The sequence below is a fragment of the Mustela nivalis genome (genome assembly GCF_964662115.1).
Source record: "Mustela nivalis genome assembly, chromosome: 9".
Classification (NCBI taxonomy): Eukaryota; Metazoa; Chordata; class Mammalia; order Carnivora; family Mustelidae; genus Mustela; species Mustela nivalis.
Genome location: NC_139028.1, coordinates 103116184 through 103141127, shown reverse-complemented (window position 1 = coordinate 103141127; position 24944 = coordinate 103116184). Strand labels below are relative to the sequence as shown.

General features: G+C 52.0%; 4 protein-coding genes and 1 long non-coding RNA gene across 9 annotated transcripts; 2 read left to right on the top strand and 3 right to left on the bottom strand.

The window, feature by feature from the left end:
• The first annotated feature begins 4177 nt into the window (after positions 1-4177).
• C1QTNF4 (C1q and TNF related 4) lies at positions 4178-8305 on the top strand. Its single transcript, XM_082747803.1, has 2 exons — positions 4178-4290; positions 7203-8305. The coding sequence occupies exon 2, from the start codon at positions 7208-7210 to the stop codon at positions 8183-8185; it is 978 nt and encodes a 325-aa protein (XP_082603929.1). The 5' UTR covers positions 4178-4290; positions 7203-7207; the 3' UTR covers positions 8186-8305.
• A 472-nt stretch (positions 8306-8777) lies between these two features.
• On the bottom strand, positions 8778-12208 carry FAM180B (family with sequence similarity 180 member B). The gene is made up of 3 exons (XM_082747974.1): positions 11059-12208; positions 10127-10197; positions 8778-9902 (listed from the first exon to the last, which is right to left on the bottom strand). Exons 1-3 carry the CDS (start codon positions 11141-11143, stop codon positions 9507-9509), a joined length of 552 nt encoding a protein of 183 aa, XP_082604100.1. The 5' UTR covers positions 11144-12208; the 3' UTR covers positions 8778-9506.
• Positions 12209-12337: 129 nt separating this feature from the next.
• On the bottom strand, positions 12338-17635 carry NDUFS3 (NADH:ubiquinone oxidoreductase core subunit S3). The gene is made up of 7 exons (XM_082747959.1): positions 17473-17635; positions 17297-17362; positions 15771-15868; positions 15415-15564; positions 14173-14298; positions 13919-14038; positions 12338-12586 (listed from the first exon to the last, which is right to left on the bottom strand). The coding sequence occupies exons 1-7, from the start codon at positions 17558-17560 to the stop codon at positions 12419-12421; spliced, it is 816 nt and encodes a 271-aa protein (XP_082604085.1). The 5' UTR covers positions 17561-17635; the 3' UTR covers positions 12338-12418.
• Positions 17636-17648: 13 nt separating this feature from the next.
• On the top strand, positions 17649-24709 carry KBTBD4 (kelch repeat and BTB domain containing 4). 5 transcript variants are annotated; one of them, XM_082747650.1, is made up of 4 exons: positions 17649-17724; positions 18650-19267; positions 21272-21378; positions 22022-24709. In XM_082747650.1, the coding sequence occupies exons 1-4, from the start codon at positions 17706-17708 to the stop codon at positions 22880-22882; spliced, it is 1605 nt and encodes a 534-aa protein (XP_082603776.1). In that variant the 5' UTR covers positions 17649-17705; the 3' UTR covers positions 22883-24709. The 5 variants fall into 5 exon arrangements, with proteins under 5 accessions (XP_082603776.1, XP_082603780.1, XP_082603777.1 ...); XM_082747654.1 differs by having other exon boundaries at positions 17697-17724; positions 18597-19267; XM_082747651.1 differs by having other exon boundaries at positions 17700-17829.
• LOC309873029 lies at positions 20561-22015 on the bottom strand. Its single transcript, XR_014316152.1, has 2 exons — positions 21650-22015; positions 20561-21441 (listed from the first exon to the last, which is right to left on the bottom strand). It is a non-coding gene; the product is annotated as an uncharacterized lncRNA (long non-coding RNA).
• Positions 24710-24944: the final 235 nt, after the last annotated feature.

Below are 24944 nucleotides of genomic sequence, written 5' to 3'. Positions count from 1 at the left end.
TTCTGACTAGCCCTGTGTAGTTTAGATTCATCCGCACACTTTGTCTTCTTGTAGGTCTCCCTGATGGCGTTTCTTATGTCCCCTATCTCTTAGCCAGAGTAATCTTAAAATACAGCTCAGAGCTCTGTCCCCTCTGCTGCAGGATAGTCTGAGCTCCTGAGCTCAGCATCTAAGCGCATGCACCTGACCTGCCATACCTTCCCATCACAAACCCTTCCCCCCTGGAGTTGAGTCATGGAAGGTTTCCTCCCCAAGCCCTGTCTAGGCCACCTCACACCTTTGCTCATATTCTTACCTTTGATAGAATCCCACCCCTGCTCTTCCACCTCACTGCCAAATCCTTGCCTTATTTAAAAATAGCCTTCTCTGTCTCTGTCTCAGTCAAGACACCATCAACTCTTGATCTCAGGGTTGTGAGCTCAAGCCCCATGTTGAGTGTAGAGCTTACTTTTTTTAAAAAAATGTGGGGTGCCTGGGTGGCTCAGTGGGTTAAAGCCTCTGCCTTCAGCTCAGGTCAAGATCTCAGGATCCTGGGATCCAGCGCCAAATGGGGCTCTCTGCTCAGCAGGGAGCCTACTTCCCCTTTCTCTCTGCCTGCCTCTCTGCCCACTTGTGATCTCTCTCTGTCCAATAAATAAATCAAATCTTTAAAAAATGTAAAAGAGCTAAATTAAAAAAGAAAAAGAAATAGCCCCCTCTGTGACATCTTCCCTACACACCCATACAACCCCACACACTGCTGGTGGAATTTCTCCCTCCCTGAGCTCTCTTAGCACTTACCAGCTCAGCTCTGGAGGCTGATCTCTTTCACCTTGTTGGGGTTCTTTCCATGCATATCCAGCCACTCCCACTAAATGATGAGCTCCTTGAGGGCAGGGTTTCTAGATCTTTTTCATCTCAGCTCCTTCCTGGGCACCTACCTTAAGACTGTGCCTTAAAACCCTTCACTGGTGTTTCCTGGCCCAAGCTGGCAAATGGGGCTCCGGACTTCATGTATGCATTCCAGGAAGAGGGAAGAGAAAAGGGATAACAAAAGAGAGGGTTTTCTAGCTGAGTTGGCCCCTTGCAAGCACTTTCTCTCCCAGTAGCTTCTGTTCACATCTCATTGGCCATGCCTAGCCCCAGGAGAAACCGGGTACATTGCTTCCCTTTAAACTCAAGAGCCCATCCCTTGTTTTACAGATGAAAATATATGATCCAAAGAGGATCAGAGAATTAGGGAGGCTGCTGAACACAGTGGTTAAGGATCAGGTTTTGGAGCTAAGCACACCTGGGTTTCAATCCCTCCTCTCCCTGCACATAACCACTTCATTCCTCATTCGTAAAATTGGGTTAATGGTATCTACTTCAGGGGATGTTAAGAAAATTAAATAAGGGGGATGCCTGGGTGGCTCAGTTGGTTGGACGACTGCCTTCGGCTCCTGGAGTCCCGGGATCGAGTCCCGCATCGGACTCCCAGCTCCATGGGGAGTCTGCTTCTCTCTCTGACCTTCTCCTCGTTCATGCTCTCTCTCACTGTCTCTCTCTCTCAAATAAATGAATAAAATCTTTAAAAAAAAAAAAGAAAATTAAATAAGGGAACAGATGTGGAAAAGCACATACCACGGTTTAAGACACAGGCATTGTTCATTGTCTTAGTTTGGGTTCCCCTAAAAGCACACTTCGAGACAAAGATTTGGGTTTAAGTAGTTTACTTAAAAGTTAATCCCAAGAAGCAGGGTGAAGGAGTAGGGAAGTGAGACAAGGAAGGGAGAAAACCAAATAAAGCAAACAGAGAAGAGTGGGTTTTTCCCATGGGTGACTTCAACTTCACACTGGAGTCTCTTAGACCAGAATGTGTATGACAATCAGGAGTTGTCCCACCGAGGGCCTGAAACCCATAGGGTTTACCCACGAACTCTGGACCCTGCTTGCTTGCGGGTTCCCCCAGGGGTGTTAATTCTCCACTTGCAGCCTGCCGCACACTCACTTTCCCAGCCAAGAAGGTCCCGGGAGAGACTGGAAGCAAATTCAGGAACTGTCAGCCAATGACCTCGGGGTCGACCTGGGGGTGGGGGTCACGAATAGTATCTGCTACACTCAGTAAAAGGAGAACATTAAAATTGTTACTGCGTTATAATCAATACACAACAGAGTGGGAGCAGGCAGGAAGTACAACATAGCCCAGGGCTCTTTTCACCTGCTCCTTCCATTCTGGCACCCCCGTGCCCCCCACTCCAGCCTGCCCTAGTCACCCACCAGCTCAGGGCATCATCTTTCTCCAGATCTCTTTCCCAGTGGCCCCTAACACAAACCCTGCTGTCCTCTGCCCCAGCCACCTGTCTCCCTGACCCTGACTGCTCCTGTGGAACTTTTTATGGACCCAGGGAAAGTATCAAATGGCTTTCAGCCTGAGCCAGGCCCCCACCAGGATATAATGGTCTTGCCAGAGAACCCTGCCTTCCTCCCTGCCCTCCCACCATTGGAATGACACTTCAAAAGGCACTTTCAAGATGGCAGCCTCACCCTTCTGGTCCAGCCACCGGCTTGTGGCTGACACAAGTCAGCATCCCGCCTTCCTCAGCCCTCCTGCCACATCCCTGCGTGGTTCATCCCACTCTTCCCTTGCTTCACGCCTTCCCATAGGCTCCGGACCCAAGCTTTTGAATCCGGTGAAGGGCACAGTCTTGATCTAACCAGGGCTAGACAGGTACTTCACCCGAGGCCCCAAATATCCCCAGTGCCCAGCATGAAATGCCTCTGTTCATTTCCTTCCGTTGAGGCAAGTACGCATTCATCCTTCATCTAACGCCCTGAAGAAAACTTAATGAGCCCATCATCGTTATCAACGCCTTCATGAGAACTAACCTGCTTCGACTAACTGGGGTCACATGAGTTTTTGAGAGTTCCAGAAGGAAAGCTCCAGAGGGCAGACGGCTTCCCAGGGCGCCAGGCTTCTCTGGGTCCACACACAGGGTCCGTGGCAGAGCCACGACCAGAGCGCAGGCCTTACGAATCGACCAGAAGGAGACGGGGGGGGGGGGGGGGGGGCACCAGCTCCTGGCAGCTGAGAGTAGGGCCCTTCTAGAGCCATCCACTCAGTCAACACCTACTGAGTGCCAGGAAGGTGCATACCCCCACAGCTGTTGGGAGAGAACAGCAGCCCTGAGGAGGGAGTCCAAGATGGCTGCAGGAGTCAAAACCCAGAGTGGAGGCCAATGGTGGTGGTGGTGGGCGGGGGTTTCTCTGGTGAGTGCTGAGATGGGAAGACAGCTGTTCCTGGTCCTGATGTCTGTCTAGATCCTGCTACCCTCACCCCAGGCAGGCAAGGTGTCGGTGGTGTCCCTCTGCAATGGGCCCTGCGAGCCCACCCAGTGCCTTCTCCTTTCTTGTGGGCACTGGGGAAGTAGCCTAGTCAGCCAAAACTCAATTCTGCCCCAAGGATGACCTTCCTTTGCATCCCCTCCGCAGGGGGTCCAGCCTGACCCACCGATGTCAGGGGGCTTGGTCTTCCTCCTTCCTTCCTTCCTAACTATCTATGGGCATTTTCAGATTCGGAGGCAAGGAAGAGAAACTAGGTCACTCGAAGCTCTTTCTTTACTGGTGACATTGACCCATTTATCCTTTCGTTCCCTCAGACCCCCTCCCCCAGTGCCATTCAGCCTGGACATCTGTCCCAGCCAAAATCTCACCTTCCACTGTCCTTGCCGCCCAGGGGCTTGTCCAGTCTGTGTTCTGCGGCAGTCCCCTCTCCTCAAACCGGGGAGGAGGCCGGTCTAGAGAGTGCCCTGCGCCACCCCCAGTTTGTCCTCTGCCTCAGGCCTCAGTTTCCCCGTCTGCTAACTTGGGTTGATGATGTGTGTTCTGTGGAACCAGAGCCTCAAGCTCCAGGGAGGTCACGGATGAGGAAGAGCCCAGGGCTCGGCGCAGCCTGCGCGGGGGCCTCCTCCGTGCGGTGCCCCTAGGCCCTGCGCGGCTCCCCTTCCTCGGCGCGCCCCTCCCTCTCCTTTCTCCTCCTCTCTCCCCCTTCCCGCGGCTCCCCTGCTGCTCCTCGCGCCGGTCAGCTCGCCTTGCTCTTCAGCCGTCCTCGTTCCCTGTCGCCTCGCTGCCTCGCGCCCGCCCCGGGGTCCCAGGGTCCCAGCGCCCCGCCGCCGTCACCGCCGCCACCAGGCCCGGCCCCGCCGCAGCGCGGGCGGTCAGTGCGCAGCCCCAGCGCCCGCGCGGAGCCGGGAGCCCGGAGTCCGGACCCAGCAGCCCCGAGCCGGATCGCTGGCTCGGAGCGGACCCGACCCGCCCGCCGCCCCCAGCCAGGTGAGGGCAGCTCCGGGGCGGGGAGCCAAGCTTTCTCCCGTGTGGAAGCGGGGGCGGGCGAAGGCGCCGGGGTAATCGGGTTCCTTGATCGCTGAAAAGCAGGACCTGAGAGCTTTTTCATGAAAGAGGCTCAAGGGCTTTCACTCGGGATGGATGAAGGAAGGTTGGCAGGGGGGCAGGGGGGCGGGCGGGGGGGGTGTCTAGGGTACCTCCTCCCGAGGGATTTCTTTTCTCAGGAGGAAGGATTAATCGGCTTCTGTAAAACGAGGGCTTATCTTCTTGGGAACATGAGGGTCTCTCAAGGTGGGAAGAGGGTCTAGCGAGGCTTGAAGGAGGGGGTGATTAGGGAGTGGGGTCTGGCGAGGAGAGGGGCTCTGAGATCCCCTTCGCCTGACATCGCGGCACCGCCCCCGTCGGTTCCGCGGCTCTGGGTCTGCCCAGGTCTCCGTGTCCCAGTTTTGTCTCTTTGAAGATGACTATTTTGAGCCTCACCTGGACAGAGCTAGGAACAGCCATTTCCTTTCCTGGAACTATGATGCCCACCTGACACCCTCCTACCTCTGACCGGCCCTGGGAAGGGGGTTTAAGGAAGGATGGGGACCTAGGGATCTGGGAAATGGCAGTGCTGGTGAGAAATGGGCAGGGGCCGAGTACTGTACACACAGGAGGACCCTCTGGCCCTCGTGGAGTGCACGAGACTCTGCAGGGAGATTGCTGAAGGCAGGGTGGGCATGTGCTCCTGGGGCAGGACCTGCTCGAGGGAGGAGTAGGGTTAGAAGAGCTGAGATGTTCACATACTCCCAGAAGGAAAAACGCTAGAGTTCTTGCTTGTTTCATTGGCTTCATTTCCTTTTTGCTTTCTTTCTCTTTCACCCTGGATCCCAAGATTTATTCTACTTCTCCTCTCTCCTATTTTTCCAAAAAAAGGGAAACCGAGACTAAGGACAGGTTCCCCGGAAATATCTGTGTCTATGAGGAAAAAAGGTGGTGGAGAGGAAGGCACACTGAATCTGGAGTCAAAAGACCTTGGTTCAATGGTGCCTCAGTGTGCATGATTACCTTGGGCCAAAATTCTTTCCTAGTTTGGGCCTGAATTTCTCATCTATAAAGTGGGAGAGGGCCCACCTGTCTCAAAGGTTTGCTGCAAGACCAGATGTGTCCAAAGAGCTTTATGAAAGGGAGTACTCAGGAGGTGCAATCTTCATCACTGTAGATGGGTCCCCTTCTTCCTCCCTGCCCTCATGAAGGGTATCCTACCCCATGGGGTGCCTTTGTAGGAATTACAAAAGGTCCCTCCCCCATAGGGAGAGAAGGTTCAACTGGGTTAGGGACTTGGGGTCTTTATTATGAAAATTAGAAAAAGGCACACTTCCCCAGGTGCAGCAGCTCTACACTATACGGCAAGTAGAATGTGGGCTAGATTCTAGTGCCCACCTACCCGAAGACGAATGTCCTTGTGGAGTGAGCTCTGCCCCTGGCAGTCCTTCTCAGCAAGCCCCCAGTGTCTCTAAGAGCCGCAGAGCTACACACACTCCCGGAGTACTTCCCAGGCTGTTGCCAGCTCATTTTCTTTCCCACTTTGTTTCCACTTCAGGGCCTTTGGGTATTCAAGCTCCAAAGCCTATGCCCTACAGAAGCATGATGGAGTTAAGCATTGCCTCCACAAGCTCCCAGGGGGTAGGAGTTACTGAGTTCCTAACTCCTCATGTCAAGAACTTGACCAGATCACTTTTCTCAAGGCTGAGAAGTACCTGCACACCTGGGCAACACTACCATTCACAAATGGGGTTTGTACCTGCCACCTCAGAGCATCCTCACAGTAAGACTGAGGCAGGTCTCCCTATTTACATAAAAGAAGCCATGCCCAGAGAAGTTAAGGACCTTGCCAAAGGTTTCACACGTTTAAGTGGTAGTGCCAGGAACTGAGAGCCCAGGTCTAGCTGTCAGTCTTTCCCTCCACCACTACTGAGGAACAAAGCTGCTGACCTCACAGCCTTGTCAAAGCTTTGTTGCATTTGTTGCTCCCCCTCTCTATTCACGGGAGCCTCTGGTTCTCTTCTGCTCAGGGACCAGCCCTCAAGCCCAGAGGAAAGAGTCAGTCTTACTCTGATTTCACCCGTGGGAGGTTGAGGGGTGAAGACAGAGCTATGTCAAAGCCCAGCTGTTTTGACCTCTTTGCTGCAAGAAGGGCCCCTGGGGAGTCCAGAGGTCCAAAGTGGTGGCTGACCCTTGTGGGTCAGAGGCCAGGAAAGGGGTCACTGAGCAGCTATTTCCTTTCCTGTCCATATGGGGGTTGAAACATTGGCCATCAGTATAGAGAACTAGTGCTTGAGTGAGGGGGAGGCCCAGGTTCATAGAATAGCCACCGGAAAATTTAGCAAATCAGGCTGAAAGAAACAGATGCCCTGACCACCCTCTGTGGTGCCAAGGTGGGGAGGGGGTAAACCCAGCTGATGGGTTACAGGCCCCTTCCACCAAAGCATTTCTGCTTGTATCTGTGTTACAGGTGTGTGAGCCTTCACTTGAGAAAGGGGTTTGTTTCTTACCCCCCCCCCCCCAAAAAAAAGAGGAGTCTCACTGGCTTAATCTTCTGGTTCTCAAAGTGCGGTCCCTGGACCAGCAGCATCTGTATTATTTGGAATTTGTTAGAAATGCAAATTCTCAAGCTCATCCTAAACTTACTGAAACCCTGGGGGTGCAGGCCCAACAACGTGTGTTCTAGTAAGCCGTCTACATGACCGCTGAAGCTTGAGAACGGCTGACCTGGTCCAGCTGCGTAGGAAACAGAGTCCTCGTTGTGGGTCAGGGGCAGGCTGTGAAAATAACAGCGCCTCCCAGTCTCGGAACTCTGGGCGTTTGCGGGCAGCCCCTGCACAGGCCCCATCTCCTTCCCCTTCTGCCTCCCCTCCCAGGCACCATGCTGCTGCTCCTGCTGGGCCTGCTGGGCCCTGCCGCCTGCTGGGCCCTGGGGCCCGCCGCGGCGGGCTCCACGGAGCTGCGCTCGGCCTTCTCGGCGGCACGCACCACCCCCCTGGAGGGCACATCGGAGATGGCGGTGACCTTCGACAAGGTGTACGTGAACATCGGCGGCGACTTCGACGCGGCCACGGGCCAGTTCCGCTGCCGCGTGCCCGGCGCCTACTTCTTCTCCTTCACGGCTGGCAAGGCCCCGCACAAGAGCCTGTCGGTGATGCTGGTGCGCAACCGCGACGAGGTGCAGGCGCTGGCCTTCGACGAGCAGCGGCGGCCCGGCGCGCGGCGCGCCGCCAGCCAGAGCGCCATGCTGCAGCTCGACTACGGCGACACGGTGTGGCTGCGGCTGCACGGCGCCCCGCAGTACGCGCTCGGCGCCCCGGGCGCCACCTTCAGCGGCTACCTGGTGTACGCCGACGCCGACGCGCCTGCGCGCGGGCCGCCCGCGCCCCCGGAGCCGCGCTCGGCCTTCTCGGCGGCGCGCACGCGCAGCCTGGTGGGCTCGGACGCGGGCCCGGGGCCGCGGCACCGGCCGCTCGCCTTCGACACCGAGCTCGTCAACATCGGCGGCGACTTCGACGCGGCGGCCGGCGTGTTCCGCTGCCGCCTGCCGGGCGCCTACTTCTTCTCCTTCACGCTGGGCAAGCTGCCGCGCAAGACGCTGTCGGTGAAGCTGATGAAGAACCGCGACGAGGTGCAGGCCATGATTTACGACGACGGCGCGTCGCGGCGCCGCGAGATGCAGAGCCAGAGCGTGATGCTGGCGCTGCGGCGCGGCGACGCCGTCTGGCTGCTCAGCCACGACCACGACGGCTACGGCGCCTACAGCAACCACGGCAAGTACATCACCTTCTCCGGCTTCCTGGTGTACCCCGACCTCGCGCCCGCCGGCCAGCCGGGCCTCGGGCCCCCGGAGCTCTGAGCCCCGCCCGGGGAGACGAGCCCCGGCGCGGCCCGGGGCGTGCATGCCGAGCGACCCGCCGGCGCGAGCATGACGGCCCATTGACTCTGCCAATAAAGTGGGCCTGCGCCGGCGCCTGTCCGCCTGGGCTCCTGCGCTCTGTCCTCTCGGCGACGCTGTGGTCTCCGGCGGGGCGGGAAGGCACGGACTACTGCAGACCGGGGTGGGGGGCGGAGGGCCGAGGGCAGGATCCGGTCAGGCCCTGGGTGGTGGGCGAGGAGATGGGAATGTGTTTGAACGGAACCCGACTCGCCCAACCCCTTCAGGGACTCCCTTTCACGTTCCTTTCCAGTCAGTCCCTCTACCTCCTTCCCACAGACCTACGACGTCACTCTGGGTGCAGCTGGTTCTTTCTTGTGACAAGGGACCACACCCTGCTCCCTTTCCGAGGAGTACGGGATTCAAGGAAACAGAACGTTCCTTCTTCTAGCAGGGTTATGGGGGATGAGCGGTTGATACCTGGTTGCCCCACCTCCTGCCCTCCCAGGACAGGGACGGTGATTCGCCCAGGGCAGGGGTTAAACAACTTACTTGGGCATAAAAAGACACAGGCTGCAGGCCAGAACAGAACATTTTATGGGACAGTTACACAGAATCAGGACTACATCAGCCAGGTTCAGCTTGTCTCAGTCAGTCCCCTCGCAGCCTCTCTTCCCCCTCCGAGGTGTTCATCTGAGCCTTGTTGAAATGGACCAAAACACCTGCTCCTCCACCCCCTCCACCGCACACCTCCACCCCTGCACCCCCCCCCCAAGGAAAGGTAACGTGCTTCCACCTGCTTACCTCCACTCCTCCAACAGACCAAACTAAAAATGTCCAGTCTATTCTAGTCTAGACGGGGAACATGGGGCACAGGGACTCCAGAACACTGGTTAGGATTTAAAAGGGGTATGTAAGTTAGGACTGGGTGGTGCGCATTCACAGGGTCCCCATAGATTCTGCAAGACTTGTCCCAGACTGACAGGGTAGGAGTTGGAGCATCTGACTTGGCCTTCCTTGGGGTGGCTTTCTTTTCAGCATCTCTTGAACATACTTCTCAACCCTGACCCCCAACACACACCTGCAAGTCCTGCTTTTTAGCTCTGTGCCTGATGCCTGAGACCCAGGTTTTTACCGTCCCAGAGCTCAGGGAAGAAAATGGGGAAGGGGTAAACTGGGTTCCAGGGTACAATCCAAGCCCAGAGACCTGAACACAGTGGGAAGGACCACGTGCCAGATGGAAGCCACTGGCTTGGGCCATGGGTTGGGGGGCAGTGGTGGGTTGGTAGGTGAAAGGGGAGGGTCAGGGAAAGAGGTCAAGGATCAAGGCCCAGGGCCCCAAAGATGGGGGCTTCCCCTGGGGGCAGAAGCCCTTGCACAGGTCCCAGAGTGTTTCCTGTGCTAGCAGGGCAAAGACCTGGGCCCAGTGACCCCTCTCCTCAGCCTCACTAGCCTCATGGAGCCGGTAGACACAGGACAAGCCTGTAAGAAGCAGATGTTCAAAGTCCCAAGGGCTAAGAGGAGGCCCTTTCCGCAGATCCTGGAACTGCCGCAGCCGCTGCTTAGCACCCTCCAAGTCTCTGGGCACGTGGTGCTGCAGGAGGAGCCTGAGTCGGCGGCCTGGGCGTGTGGATGCAAGTTCCTCATCCTGGATGTGCAGCTGCCCCATGACATCCAGCTCCAGCCCAGCCCAGAGTAGCTGCAAGGGGAGCCATGTAAGGGGTGGGCTGGGATCTGGGGGGCTGGGCAGGGAGCAAGAGTGGGCTGGGTGGTGGGGGGAGCATAAGCAGGCAATAGGACCCATGCTGGGTTGCCCCCCACCCCCCTGCCCAGCAGGCCTAGCTTAAGACATCCCCCTTCCCAACCCTGAGCTTAGGGACCTCTGGACACTCCCTCCCCCATATCCCAGGCTGGAGGAAAGACCTCAAACATCACTTCCGGGGCCTCTGGCTCCTGCAGGCCACTTCCCACGCTGGCGCTGTCCATGGGCTGCCCTGGGGCAGCAGAAAGGAATCAGGTCCCTGCCAAGCTCCACCCTGAATACCCCAGCCTCCCAGAGGTGCCCCTTAGCTATTTGGTAGAGATGCCTAGAGGTTCTTCTATCTACAAAACCAGGAAGACCATCCCATGTACCCCTTCCCTTAAACACACGCACACGAGCACGCGCGTGCACACACACACACACACACACACACACACACACACACAGACATTCACCCTGCCAGGCATAGGTCTAGTGATCCCCAAATCATCATCCCAAACCCAGATAGCACCTTGGCAAATGTCCAGGACTCCTCCTTCGACTTCTACAGTTCCCTTGGCAAAGAACTCCCAACCACTGGGTCACAAGACACTTCACTTCCCCTCCCTATAATCATCTGGGACTTTGTGTCCTAAGACAGTGCCAGTGACTCTCCCCAAGGGTCGAGGACCCCTTTAGGAAGAAATCTGCTCCTTTCTTGCCCCTCAGTAGTGATTATGCAGAAGGCAGGGAAGCCAGGCAAGGCAGGTTGTCTGCTGCAGCTTCTTTCATCTCATACTCTGGTGTGCTGCCCAGTCCTTAGAATGATGGTCGTGAGCCCAGGGCAGATCCAGAGGTCCTGTTTGCACATCTAGAATAAGGGCACTGCCCCCCTCTGTCCAGGGCTGGTGTTGAGAGCACTTGGGACTACCTCCCTTCATTTGGACCTCTCTGGTTCCAGGGTGAGGGCCCAGACTATTAAGCCTGCTGTAGGTTAATCTGCTACCGTGCCCACAGTGCATAGGCCCTGCTAGGTTCAGATAGAACCAACTTTAACTGCTATCAGCAGGCAGCATTCCTTGGCTCCCATCCACCCCACCCTAAAGTCCCGTACCTGGATGGTGCTGGGTTGTAGTCACCCCAGGGAGAAGGCAAATGGCTAATATTAGCCAAGCCAGGAATTGCATGGTCCCAGCCATACCCCACCACGTCCTCTCAGTCTTCCTCTTCCCCAGCTGCTCTCTGTTCCTGCATCCGCCCGTCACACAACACGACTCCAACTTTCCACTGCAGGCTGCTCAGGCGTTCCCTATTTTGTGTGTCAATCTTCAATGCTAAACAGGGAGGGACTGGTTCTGACTTCCCAGGACCTTCTGTCCCGTGGAAATGTGGAATCTTAAGTTGCTGGCAATAGGAGCCTGGCTCCGGCTTCTCAAGCCCTCAGCCTATTCCGGTCCAGATGGGCGGGATGCTTGCTTACTAGAAAAACGATGCCTGGTAGCAAACAGCTTTAGCTTGGCCCTCCCAAGAGGTAGGAAAGAGCCCAGGCGGTAACACTACCTTACTATCTGTCCTCACCCCCAAAATATCCTGCAGCTGAGCTCAGGCTCTAACACCCAGTCCAGCCCAGCCCAGCCCAGCCTCCAGGGACCCCCTCAGCAGCCAACAGCATCAGCTGCAAAGTTTGGTTCTGGAACTGCAGTGGTTCTCCAACTACATGATGGGCTGGCTGGGTGGTCTCATGGACCAGCAGAGCTGAGCACTTCCACCTCAGGCACTCAGCCACCAGCCATACAGACCGCAGGCTGGCTAGAGTTGAGTCCTGTCACCCAGAAGACAGATCTGCAGCTTCTGAGTATCTTTTGCGCCAGCCCTGGGACCTCCTTTGCTTGCTTACAACATTCTTAGCTCTGGCTGGAGTCTAGAAAGATTACCTTAGACCAAACATGATGGGTTGTTAGATTGCAGGGAGCAAGATGCGGGGTTCAAGACTCAAAAATGAGCTTTGGCTCATGGAACCCTATGGATGTTTGGATGGGATGGGTGGGGGTTTCCCGGGTTCCACCCAGACGCCTCGATCATCAGCTGCCACCAGTCTGCAGTGACAAGGGGTTTTCTCCTGCAGTTGTTGAGGGCCCTCCAGCTTTCAGGAGACGCCGTCCCACACCCATCCTAAGCCCTGCAGACAGTGAGAACTTTCCATTTCAGCTCCAGAGTCCCTCTCTCAGAAGGACGTCCAGGCCTGCAGGTCACCATGTCTGCAACTGTACTACTTAATCCCATTAAAAGAGATTCCTGGGTTGGTATTCACTTTAAGGAAGATGGAAAAAACTCCTGCTGAATCTCCCCTCTCCCAAGTCAAGCTTCATTTCTACCATTAAGCACACAAGAAGTGGTTAGTCTCAGGAGTTTATTTACAGGGATGCTCAGTTATAGATAAAGCGCTTTCTATTATCAACATGCCTTCCCTGGAGCTACTTGGTTTCAGGTTTCTTGTCTCCTGCTTCAAGCTTGAGACTCTCAGGGGGCTGGCGATAGGCAGGGAAAGCCTCCCATGGGCTGTTCAGGTCAAACTTGCGGAACTCCTGGGCCAACTCCACTGGCTCAGCCACCACCCGCTTCACCTCATCGTCATAGCGTAACTGCGGAAGAGAAAGACAGTCTTAAGCACTGTGGAAGACCTCATTCAGAGCTACTGAGCCGCTAAGGAGCCTCCTTTTCCAAGGGCACGGGTGACTTCACCAACCGCATTACTTCTTTGTCCTTGAGTGTGATCCCAGTCTGTCACCAAGTGTCCACGCACATGATTACCAATCAAGTCACATCCCACCCTTAGTCCAAAATGGCCTGCTGTCACCCAGCCAGGCTCCCCTGCTCACCATGCTCACATAAACTCTGAGCTCCTTTTCCAGCACAAATTACTATGCTTACCTATCCATCCTTATAAAGAAATGGTGAGCATCAGCCCAGGATTAGGAAGCAAGTCAGTGGCTGAAAAGAGTGACCCTAAACTGGCAAGCACTCAAGTTCCGACCATGTGGCTTTTGGCATTATCACTCAAGATGCAAGGCAGTAAATTTGGGATTGCTTTTCTTGATGGGAGGATCAGTTGGATAAGGTAAAGACAAACTGGTGGTGGATGAAGAGGCAACCAGATAAGGGAGACCGTGAAAACGAGGAGAGGGAAGTAGCCCTAACCAGAAGCAGCTGGAGAAGCAAAGGGGCCCATGCAAAACACTGAGAAAACAGGCATTTCTGGGTACAGAGGAGAAAAGGTGGATGGCTACTATCTCAACATTTCTGAAAAGTTACTTTGCTACAAAATCACAAATGTATGTATGCAATAGACCGTCTTCCTGCTTATGAATAACCTGTAGCACAAAGGTGGTAAAGCAAAGCACTGGAATTCTCCATAAGGCCTTTGTAGTCACATGTTAATTATCCTGCCTCTGAGCGTTCTCAAGGGCTAAATGTTTAGTGTCCTCCCTGTCAGCTGCCTTCTCAGAGGTCCAGGGCAGGGTAAAATGCCTCTGTCACCAAGTGTCCACGCACATGATTACCGATCAAGTCACATCCCACTTCGCTTTTAAATCTTGTGAACAGACGAAGTGTGTCCTCAAGGTTGCCTTGGTCATTAAAATGATCATTATGATAATGGCTAAAGTCAACTGAGTAGTTATAGGACACCAGGCTATACACATACATCATTCAACTCACCATAAATCTTATTAGTTAAGTACTACTATTCCCATTTTGAAGCTGAGAAAATTGTCATAGAGAAATTAAGTAACAGGCCCCAGACTACAGAAGTGACACTAGGATTTGAATCTAGAGCCTATGTTCTCCCGCCCCGAGCCTATGCTCTTAGGCCCACCACAATACACAGACCATATTTCCTGCTGTGCCCAGGATATCCCAGGTTCCCTGCCGGTCTCTCACTGAGGCTGCTGCCCCAGTTCCATGGTTCCTCCTACCTCAACGTAGCCAGACAGGGGAAAGTCTTTTCGGAAAGGATGTCCCTCAAAGCCATAGTCTGTCAGAATCCTTCTTAGGTCAGGGTGGTTAGCAAAGAAGACTCCAAACATGTCCCAGATCTAGAAAAAAAAGAGGCCTCAGGCAACTAGTCCATTATGACCAACACAGGGTTGAGGAGGCACTGCACACAAGAGTTTCAGCCAATTCTGCAACTCTGGCCTAGAGACAGGATCTGCCATGTCCAGTAACTCACCTCCCTCTCATACCAGTTAGCTGCCTTGAACACAGAAACCGTGGACTCGATGGGTGTCAGCTCATCTGTATAGGTCTTCACACGGATCCGAGAGTTGAAGCGCAGAGAAAGCAGGTTGTAAACAATCTAGGGAGAGCAAAAGGAGCTGGAAGACCAAGATGGCCACAGGGTCTGGGTGGGGGGTGGGGAGAGTCCCCGAATGAGAACACCACTAAAGAGGATACAAGGTGGGTTAGGGTTCTACCTGGAACGTGTGTTCTGTCCTAAAGCTCAAAAACCTCAAGATTCTCCTCTATTTAGAACTACTTCTGAAAGCCTAAGCCACGCTGGAGCTTAGCATGTCAGCATGTTTGTCGTTGCTCATGCTGTTCCCTCTGTCTGGGATGACTCTGGTCTCCCCTCTCCCAGCCCCAGTCCTTACTGGGCTAATTCCTGGTCTCTTGGTCATCCGTGAAGGTTCAGCACAAACACTCACTCCTTCCTTCTTCAGAGCATCCCAGACAGAACTGAGTGCCCCCCCCCCCCGTATTCTCCTATCCTCTAACATCACGCATTACATGTTATCACGGTCAGCTCTTTATGTGTCCTTCTCCCTCACCAGAGTTGGGGGGACTCCTTGAAGGCAGGTATTGGGTATTACTTCCCCTTTAATCCCAAGATCTGGCAAATAGATGATCAGTAAATATCAACAGCTAAATGTATTAAGAACATACCATGTGCTGGAAGTCTACTTGTACTATCTCATATCTACTTGTACTATCTCATTTCATCCTCACAACCACTCTATGAGGTAGGGACATTTTTATTCTTATTTTGAACATGTAAAGCTTAGGGGTGCCTCGGTGGCTTGATAGGTTAAGCATCTGACTCTGGCTTGGGTCATGATCTTAGGGTCCTGGGATCAGGCTCCCCACTCAGCAGGGAGTCTGCTTCTCCCTCTGTCCCTACCCTGTTTGTGCATGCGTGCTCTCTCTCAAAAAAATAAGTAACCTTAAAAAAGAAACAAAGAAATCTTAAGCTTAGAAAAATTATAATGTCTGAAGTTAAAAATGTAGCCTATTAGTGGCAGAGCTAGGACTCAAACTTGAGGTTTGCTTGATCTGTGGCCCTAGTTTAACTGCTGTGTTGTACTGTTTGACCTGAACTAAAACTAGGGAGGCCTGCGGCTCCCATTGGTAGCTATTACTCTAGGACCCGTAGTCCCTCTTCTTTACCCACCAAATCTCAAATTTCCCAGCTGACCTCAAAACGGTTCTGCCGAGTGGGGATGTCCACTGCTGTCAAGTCAGCCAAGGACTTGAATTGTGCATTGGTGTGATCCCTGAGGAAAGTCAGCACTGGGATGACTCCATCAGGATGGATACAGATCTCTAACTCATTGAAGCAAGACACCTGCAGACATGAAAAGGGAGAAACGAAGGAACAAAGAGCTCTTGAAAGAGCAGCTAACTTCACCCGGAGTCTCCTGGTTTAGAACAGAGAAACACCAAGTGGCACAGAAGAGACTGGTTACTTTGAACCGAGGCTGCCTACTCCTACATGCCCTAAAAACATGGTTCTTTCTTGACCCATGACCAAACAACCATTGTGAATATTACCTGAACTTGCTGGACATACTTGGGCAGAATTTCAGCCACATACTCTCCAAATGCTGAGAGCTGCTTGTGGGCCACATCATCCCGTGGTCTGACAGTGGCTGGAAGGAGAAGGCATATTTAACAAAGGAATGGAGAAGGTAGCAGCCACCCCTGCATTCAGTCTCGGGCTCACAAGCAGTGTTGTCTCCCAGCAGGGCTCCCTGCAGAACCTTGAAGAAGGGGAAGGTGGAGAATTCATCTTCCAGGGAAAACTTTGGAAAAATGTCACCTCAGAATCTACAAAGACTCTTCTTATTACTGCAGTTGGGGTATTTGCCTCTTCTCAAAACTATTCCCTGGTTCTTCCTTCACAACACCTACATTTCTGCTAAAGCAGCATATTATCTCAACTCTTTTTTTTTTTTTTTAAAGATTTTATTTATTATTTGACAGATCACAAGTAAGCGGGGGGCGGGGGGGCAGAGTCCCTGCGGAGCAGAGAGCGGGATGTGGGGCTTGATCCCTGGACCCAGAGACCATGACCTGAGCCGAAGGCAGACCCACTGAGCCACCCAGGCGCCCCTTATCTCAACTCTCTTACCAGACCAGGAACTCTTTAAGGTGGGAACCTGGACTTTTGCTTCTTTGTATCTCCTTAGCACCTGGCTCACAGCAGGTTCTCAAACTAAGAACTTCAGGGCTGAAGGGCCCTCAAAGATTATCTAGTGGAAAACTTTTTTGAGGGGGGTGCCTAGGTGGTTCAGTTGGTTCACTCTGTTCTCTCCCTCTCCGCCTTACTCACGCTCTCCTTCTCTCTTTCGCTGTGTTGCAATTTCTCTCTCAAATAAATAAAATCTTAAAAAAACAACAACAAAACTTTTCCCCCCACTGATGAGTAAACTGAGGTCCAAAAGGGGGAAATGCCAGGTCTCCTGACTCTGCTTATGCTGATTGTAATATATCTCCGTACACCCATTCATGCATCCCTCAGTCACTGAGTACCGACACATCACAGGGTGCACACACCATGGTTAAGTGCTCTCTGCTTTTGGCAGCAGGCAGGCCTACTCCGCTACTCACTACCTCTGTGACTCTGGGCAAGTTACTTCTTCGAATTGTTTCCTAATCCACAGCAGGAGGATCACAATGCTATCTACCTCCTAAGATTGTTCTGAAGACTAAATAAAATGATTCGCTAAACCACTTAGCAAGCTGCCTAACACACAAGTACTCAATGTGAGCTACTATCTTAACATGGCTCTTAAGACCGGAAAGTTGTTTCCTGCTCTCAAAGAGCTGACAGTTAATCAGAGAGAAAAGGAATCACGGAAACGGACAAGGGGTAATCAGGGCCATAACAGGGAGACACAAGAACACAGGGAGAGCCCGAGTCGGCTCGCAGAATGAGACCTACTACAGTCAGGTCTCCACAAGCATAGATTTGACAGAGGACACGGGGAAGGGCATCCCAGGGCAAACACCTGACGAAAAGAATGAAGGGTCCCCCGCCTACAGTCCCGAGAAGGGCCCGGCCCGCACATACTCACGGCGCGTGTCGGCCGCGGTGCTTTCCTTCCTCACCGGCAGCAACAGCACCGAAGGTCGCCCGGCCCCTGCACCGGAAGATAAAAAGACACAAGCGTGAAGTGAGGCTTGATGGGCTCCCTTCGCTAAGCGCGCCTCCGCTCCCGCCCCGGGCCTCAGCCAGCTGCCCCCAGCTTACCCCTGGCCAGCGCCACGGACCCCATAAGGCCCCGCCACCAGCCCCTCGCCGCCGCCGCCGCCGCCGCCGCCGTCGCCGCTGCCGCCATGTTTCCCGATGTAAGCAGGCAGCCAAGGCAAGACCCACAGGGCACGGAGCCCCAAGGGCACGGACCGGAAGCGGAAGTGTGCGTCTGATTTTCTTCCGGGCGGACGCGGGGCGGAAAGCAGAGGTTCCGGATTCCGGGTTTAGGAATGAAAGGAGAGAAGGCAGGTGAGAAACCGAGGCAGGCAGGTGGGGAAACCGTGAGGTGAAGGTGATCTTAGATTGGTGTGGCAGAGGCTGGAGAGAAAGCGAGGACCCTAAAGAACCCGACGGGTGAGAGGAGGGGAAGGGGCGGGAGTTCTGGGTTCCACATTCCACTCCCCTCCCCCGCTCCCGGAGCTAAGCTTTTGACGCGGGCCGGCGGGCGCCGGGAGGGGGTGTGGAGGAGAGTCGGGGGCGGTGGAGAGATGAACGGTTTCCCTAGCGACCGTTTCCTAGGCGACTCCAGGTGGCGCGGGGACACAGCCCAAGGCGAAGGGCCTACTAATGCCCCGGGCTAGGGAGGACTGGGCTTCGTCGCGTTCTGGGACGGAGTCTTGGGGAGTCTTTAGGGCGAGCAGGGAAGTGCAGGAGAGAAGCAGAAAAGAGAAAATGTGGGGCTAATCGATATCCCAGGGCAAGCCTCATTTTGGGAGGTCTGAACTCCATTCGCGGGGGAAGAGGGACCTTTGCCACAGGAAAGCGGGGATCTGTTTGTCGGGTTCTGCTGCCCAGAACGTCACTAGTTTTTGTGCCCAATAGTCATTTGGTTAGTAAGGCTTTTTGCCAGGCTTAAGATCATAAGCTTCCGCCAGCGCCTGGCTTTCACATGTCGGCCTAAATTCCAAGGCTTTTGTTAGCTCATGGAAAGGAATATTCTGTTTTCTTAGGGAAACACCAAGAATAGGATATTTTACTGATTTCATTAGGGATGGAGTGCCAGTGCAGGAGAATGAACTCAGTTTTGGTTAGAGGAGAGGTGCTAAAATGTCATTAGGACTAAGGCCAATCCCCACCCACTTTGCTGTCTCTTTTACCTTCTCCCTCCCCGAATTGAGCAGTTGGATTCATAGACTGTGGATTCCCCATTACTCAGGGTGGTGTTGCTTTGCAGACAGCTGGCAGAGAGAGAAGTTGGCTACCATGGAATCACCAGAGGAGCCTGGAGCATCCATGGATGAAAATTACTTTGTGAACTACACTTTTAAAGACAGGTCACACTCCGGCCGTGTGGCTCAGGGCATCATGAAACTGTGTCTGGAGGAAGAGCTCTTTGCTGATGTCACCATCTCAGTGGAAGGCCGGGAGTTTCAGCTCCACCGACTGGTCCTCTCAGCTCAGAGCTGCTTTTTCCGGTCCATGTTCACTTCGAACCTGAAGGAGGCTCACAACCGAGTGATTGTACTGCAGGATGTCAGCGAGTCGGTTTTCCAGCTCTTGGTGGATTATATCTACCACGGGACTGTGAAACTTCGAGCTGAAGAACTACAGGAAATTTATGAGGTGTCAGACATGTATCAACTGACATCTCTCTTTGAGGAATGTTCTCGGTTTTTGGCCCGCACAGTGCAGGTGGGGAACTGCCTTCAGGTGATGTGGCTGGCAGATAGGCACAGTGATCCTGAGCTCTACACTGCTGCCAAACACTGTGCCAAGGCCCACCTGGCCCAGCTACAGAGCACAGAGGAATTTCTCCACCTGCCCCACCACCTACTCACTGATATCATCTCGGGTAAGTTGAGGTAGAGGGGCACATCATACTCAACTAGTTGGGTATGATCTTTAGTGGAGATTCTAGTTCAGGAGAAAGGAATCTTCAGGCTTTCTGGTATTAATTGACATTATTATTCCTGGTAGGAATTTAGATCCTTTAGAGACCAAGGTGAGATTTTTAGCTGCTGTCATAGGCAATCCTTTCCAGAGGAAGAACCCTGGAAAAGAAAAGCAGTACTTTGTGATGCACAATTAATCCTTGAACAGTGTGGGGATAAGGATTGCGACCTCTGCATGGTCAAAATCCATGTATAATTTTGACTCTCCTCAAACTTAACAAATCCCCATTATTGATCGGAAGCATTATCAGTAGCATAAGAAATCAACATGCATTTTGTGTGTTGTATGTATTATGTACTGTGTTCTTAGAATAAAACTGGAAAAAAGAAAATGTTATTCGGAAAATCATAAGGAAGAGACAATACATTTGCAATATTATACTGCATTTATTGGAAAAAAATCTGCATATAAGTGTACCCACAGACTTCAAATCCGTGTTTTTTAAGGGTCAGCTATATACAAGTATTGAATCAAAAAGAAAAAAGAAGCAGTGCTTATCCCCAAAAGGTAGTGAGGAGCTGTTTTGTATATAAATGTTCTCATCTATCCTGCACTTTCCCTGTATCTATGAGACTGATTAAGTAAATTGATGATGACTTAAGATATTTACATAACAGGGGCACCTGGGTGGCTCAGATGGTTGGGCCTCTGCCTTTGGCTCAGGTCATGATCCTAGGATCCTGGGATTGAGCCCCGCATCGGGCTCCCTGCCTGGCGGGAAGCCTGCCTTCCCTCTCCCACTCCTCCTGCTTGTGTTTCTGCTCTCGCTGTCTGTCTTTCTTTCTGTCAGATAAATAAATAAAATCTTTAAAAAAGATGGGGGGGCGCCTAGGTGGCTCAGTGGGTTAAAGCCTCTGCCTTCGGCTCAGGTCATGATCCCAGAGTCCTGGGATCGAGCCCCACATCGGGCTCTTTGACCAGCAGGGAACCTGCTTCCTTTCCTCTTTCTCTGCCTGCCTCTCTGCCTACTTGTGATCTCTGTCTGTCAAATAAATAAATAAAATCTTTAAAAAAAAAACAAAAACATGGGGCTCCTGGGTGGCTCAGTCATTAAGTGTCTGCCTTCAGCCCAGGTCATGATTCCGGGGTCTTGGGATTGAGTCCCACATCAGGCTCCCTGCTCAGCGGGAAGCCTGCTTCTCTGTCTCCCACTCCCCCTGCTTGTGTTCCCTCTCTTGCTGTGTCTCTCTGTCAAATAAATAAACAAAATCTAAAAAAAAAAAAAAAAAAAGTTTTGAGGGGGAAAAAAAAGATATCTACATAACAGACATTTTAAGTGAAGAGCCAACTTTAACAATCCTGACCCTGGGAGTGCCTGGGTGGGTTGATTGATGAGCTTTGTTCTCACGGATTCAGCTCAGGTCCTGGTCTTCGTGTTGTAAGATCAAGCCTCATGTGGGGCTCTGCACTCAGCAAAGAGTCAGTCTGCTTGAGATCCTCTCTGCCTCTCCCTTTGTACCACCCCTCCCCCTACGCTCTTGCATGCTCTCTCAAATCTTTTTTTAGAAGATTTTATTTATTTTAGAGAGCAAATGCATATGTGAGGGTGCAAATGGGAAGGAGCAGAAGGGGAGGGAGAAGGAGAAAGAATCTGAAGCAGACTCTGCACTAAGCAGAGATCCCCATGTGGGGCTCAGTCTCACGACCATGAGATCATGACCTGAACCAAAACCAAGAGTCGGATGCTTAACCAGCTGAGCCACCCACGTGCCCAGTAAATAAATCTTTAAAAAACAATCCTGACTGTGCAAGCGAGGTAAGCAATTTAGGTTTATTTCTTATACACACACACACACACACACACACAGAGTGATAGTCCAACAAAGTGATTCACACTGGCTCTAAATTTCCCTTTTGGGTTATTGGATCACCATTGACCGTGTCTTTCCTTTGACTCTCACAGATGGAGTTCCATGTTCCCAGAACCCAACAGAGGCAATAGAAGCCTGGATCAATTTCAATAAAGAAGAAAGAGAGGCCTTTGCGGAGTCACTCAGAACTAGCTTGAAGGTAAGGCAGATTTCTCTGTAGGGTTGGGACCCCATATCTATGCATTCCAGCTATTAATCTGGCCTCTTTTTTTTTTTTTTTTAAAGATTTATTTATTTATTTGACAGAGAGAGATTACAAGTAGGCAGAGAGGCAGGCAGAGAGAGAGGAGGAAGCAGGCTCCCTGCTGAGCAGAGAGCCTATGCGGGACTCGATCCCAGGACCCTGAGATCACGACCTGAGCCGAAGGCAGCGGCTTAACCCACTGAGCCACCCAGGTGCCCAATCTGGCCTCTTTGATAGCTGGTGAATGAGTCATCTCTGGCTCAAAGTTAAGCACTGGAGAGGAGGATGTCTGCATGAGCCCAGAAACCACCAGCCTCTGAGCTCCACAAAGTTCCTTGAGAGAACTACTTTCACTATTGCATTATCCTAAGCACCTTTTTTCTAAAGCACCAGCTTGGAATGAAAACAACATATTCTCTGCCCCAGCATAAAATGTCTGAAAGTGACTGGAGGACATCAGGATGACACACAGTAACTTGAGGGTAGTAGGTTAGAGCAGGATTCACGTGTGTGGTCCAGAACCTTAAGGGTAGGTGTCTCAGCTGAGCCTTAGCCTAGAACTGATAGATGTCATCTATGATTTTAATTTTGCCAATAGGAGATCGGGGAGAATGTGCACATTTACCTGATCGGCAAAGAGTCATCTCGTACCCACTCGTTGGCTGTGTCCTTACACTGTGCAGAAGATGATTCCATCAGTGTAAGTGGCCAAAACAGCTTGTGCCACCAGATCACTGCAGCCTGTAAGCATGGTGGAGACTTATACGTGGTGGGAGGGTCCATCCCACGGCGCATGTGGAAGTGCAACAATGCCACTGTGGACTGGGAGTGGTGTGCGCCTCTGCCTCGGGACCGGCTCCAGCACACCCTGGTGTCTGTGCCTGGGAAAGATGCTATCTATTCACTGGGTGGCAAGACACTGCAGGATACCCTCTCCAATGCAGTTATCTATTACCGGGTAGGTGATAACGTCTGGACAGAGACGACCCAGCTAGAGGTGGCTGTGTCAGGGGCTGCTGGTGCCAACCTTAACGGGATCATCTACTTACTGGGCGGGGAGGAGAATGACCTGGACTTCTTTACCAAACCTTCCCGACTCATCCAGTGCTTTGACACAGAGACAGACAAATGCCATGTGAAGCCCTATGTTCTGCCCTTCGCAGGTCGCATGCACGCAGCTGTGCATAAGGATCTAGTGTTCATCGTGGCTGAAGGGGACTCCCTGGTGTGCTACAATCCCCTGCTAGACAGCTTTACCCGGCTTTGCCTTCCTGAGGCCTGGAGCTCTGCCCCATCCCTCTGGAAGATCGCCAGCTGTAACGGAAGCATCTATGTTTTTCGGGACCGATATAAAAAGGGGGATGCTAACACCTACAAGCTTGACCCTGCCACATCAGCTGTAACTGTCACCAGAGGCATTAAGGTGCTACTAACTAATTTGCAGTTTGTGTTGGCCTAAGGCTGTGGGGGGAAGAGCAGCTGACTTTTACCCTCCCGTTTTCCAGCACCTATCCATCCAAATTCAAAGTCCTTGGGGCCCTGATCAGAGTACTATGTTATTTTTTTGGCACATGTTAGAAAGGGCAGCACCTCAGTCTTTCCTGAACCTATAGGGGTGTTTCATTTGGGGCTTTTTAGACTGCTGCTGCTCAGGTGGCTGCTCCAAGAGTAGGCCATCTGTCCTATGCTGTCCCCTGGTAATCCTGTGCCTCCCTGCAGATGGCTCCGAGCAAGCCATTTCTCAGACCATAGGCACAGCCGCCTCTCGTTCCCTGATCAATGTCAAGTAGAAGCACTGCTGATCCCAGGACAAAAGGAAAATGCCCCCATCTTCCTTTTTTCTGTAACCTGCAAAGTGGCTAATTGGTAATTTTCCACAAAGAATTAAGTGTTAGAGTTTTCCTTCAGGCTTTGGTTGGAAGAATGGTCTAAGCTGAAGGTGTCCTTCACCAGCAAGCACCAACTCTAGAATTCAGGACACTGCATCTCGTGTTTTCTCACCTCTCTCTCAGGAAATCAACACTTTGGGATTTTGTTTGTTTTGGGGGGGGGGTTTCTTTTTCTTTTTTTTTTTCCAAGATTTAAAAAATTTATTTGACAGAGACAGAGAGGGAACATAAGCAGGGTAGTAGGAGAGGGAGAAGCAGGCTTCCCGCTGAGCAGGGAGCTGGATGTGGGGCTTGATCCCAGAACCTGGAGATCATGATCCGAGCTGAAGGCAGACACTTAACGACTGAGCCACCCAGGCGCCCCTGGAGGTTTTCTTTTTTTCCTCAATATACATGCTATTTATTTTTTTTCCTTAGACTGTATTGTTTCAGGGGTACAGGTCTGTGATTCATCAGTCTTATACAATACCCAGTTCTCACCACAACACATACCCTCCCCAGTGTCCATCACCCAGTCACCGCATTCCCCCACACACACCCCCTCCAGCAACCCTGCTTATTTCCCGAGATTAAGAGTCTTTTATAGTTTGTCTCCCTCTCTGGTGTCATCTTGTTTAATTTTTTCCTCTCTTCCCCTATGATCCTCTGCTTTGTTTCTTAAATTCTGCCTATCAGTGAGGTCATATAATTGTCTTTCTCTGATTGACTTATTTCGCTTAGCAGAATACCCTCTAGTTCCATCCATGTCTTTGCAAATGGCAAGGTTTCAGGGTTTTTTCGTGGCTAAGTAATATTCCACTGTATGTATAGATGTGTGTATGTGTGTATATATATATATATATATATATATATATATACCATATTATCTTTATCCATTCATTTGTCGATGGACATCTGGGTTCTTTCCATAGTTTGGCTATTGTGGACATTAATGCTATAAACATTGGGGTGCAGGTGCCCCTTCAAATCACTACATTGGTATCTTTGGGATAAATACCCAGTGAATACTTTGGTTTTTTGGCTCTTGTTTTTGTTTTCAAGATTTCTTTTTATTTATTAGATAGAGAGAGAGAGAGAGAGAACGAGCAGGGGAGGGGCAGAAGGAAAAGCAGACTCCCCACCAAGCAGGGAGCCCAGTGTAGGACTTGATCCCAGGACTTGGGATCATGACTTGTGCCGAAGACAGATGCTCAACCGACTGAGCCACCTGGGCGCCTAACACTTTGGTTTTATGTTTTATTTACTCCAAGGAGTAAGCCAGAAAGAAATAATATTATTTCTGATTAATAGCAGAAACTTTTTTCAAATTTAAGTATATAAGGTCTTTACTCTTTTAAAAGCCCTAAGGTAAGCCAAGAGGTAGGAACTGTTCATACAAATAAAAGTTTTGGAAGGGATACGTGTGTGTGTGTTTTGAATTTTGAAGGAGTGACTTCCTAAGGTAAACAGATTATATACCCGCCACAGGTACAGGATTGGATCCTGTACTTCCTTTTCTACATACAGGATCACTGCTCCAAAAGGGGAAGAGAGCCCTTGGCGCCAGTGAATTGGGGTCTGACAACTGAGCTGAGTATTTCTCCTCTCTTTTCCCAATGTTAAATGTTTCTGAGTCATGCTAAATATCATTAG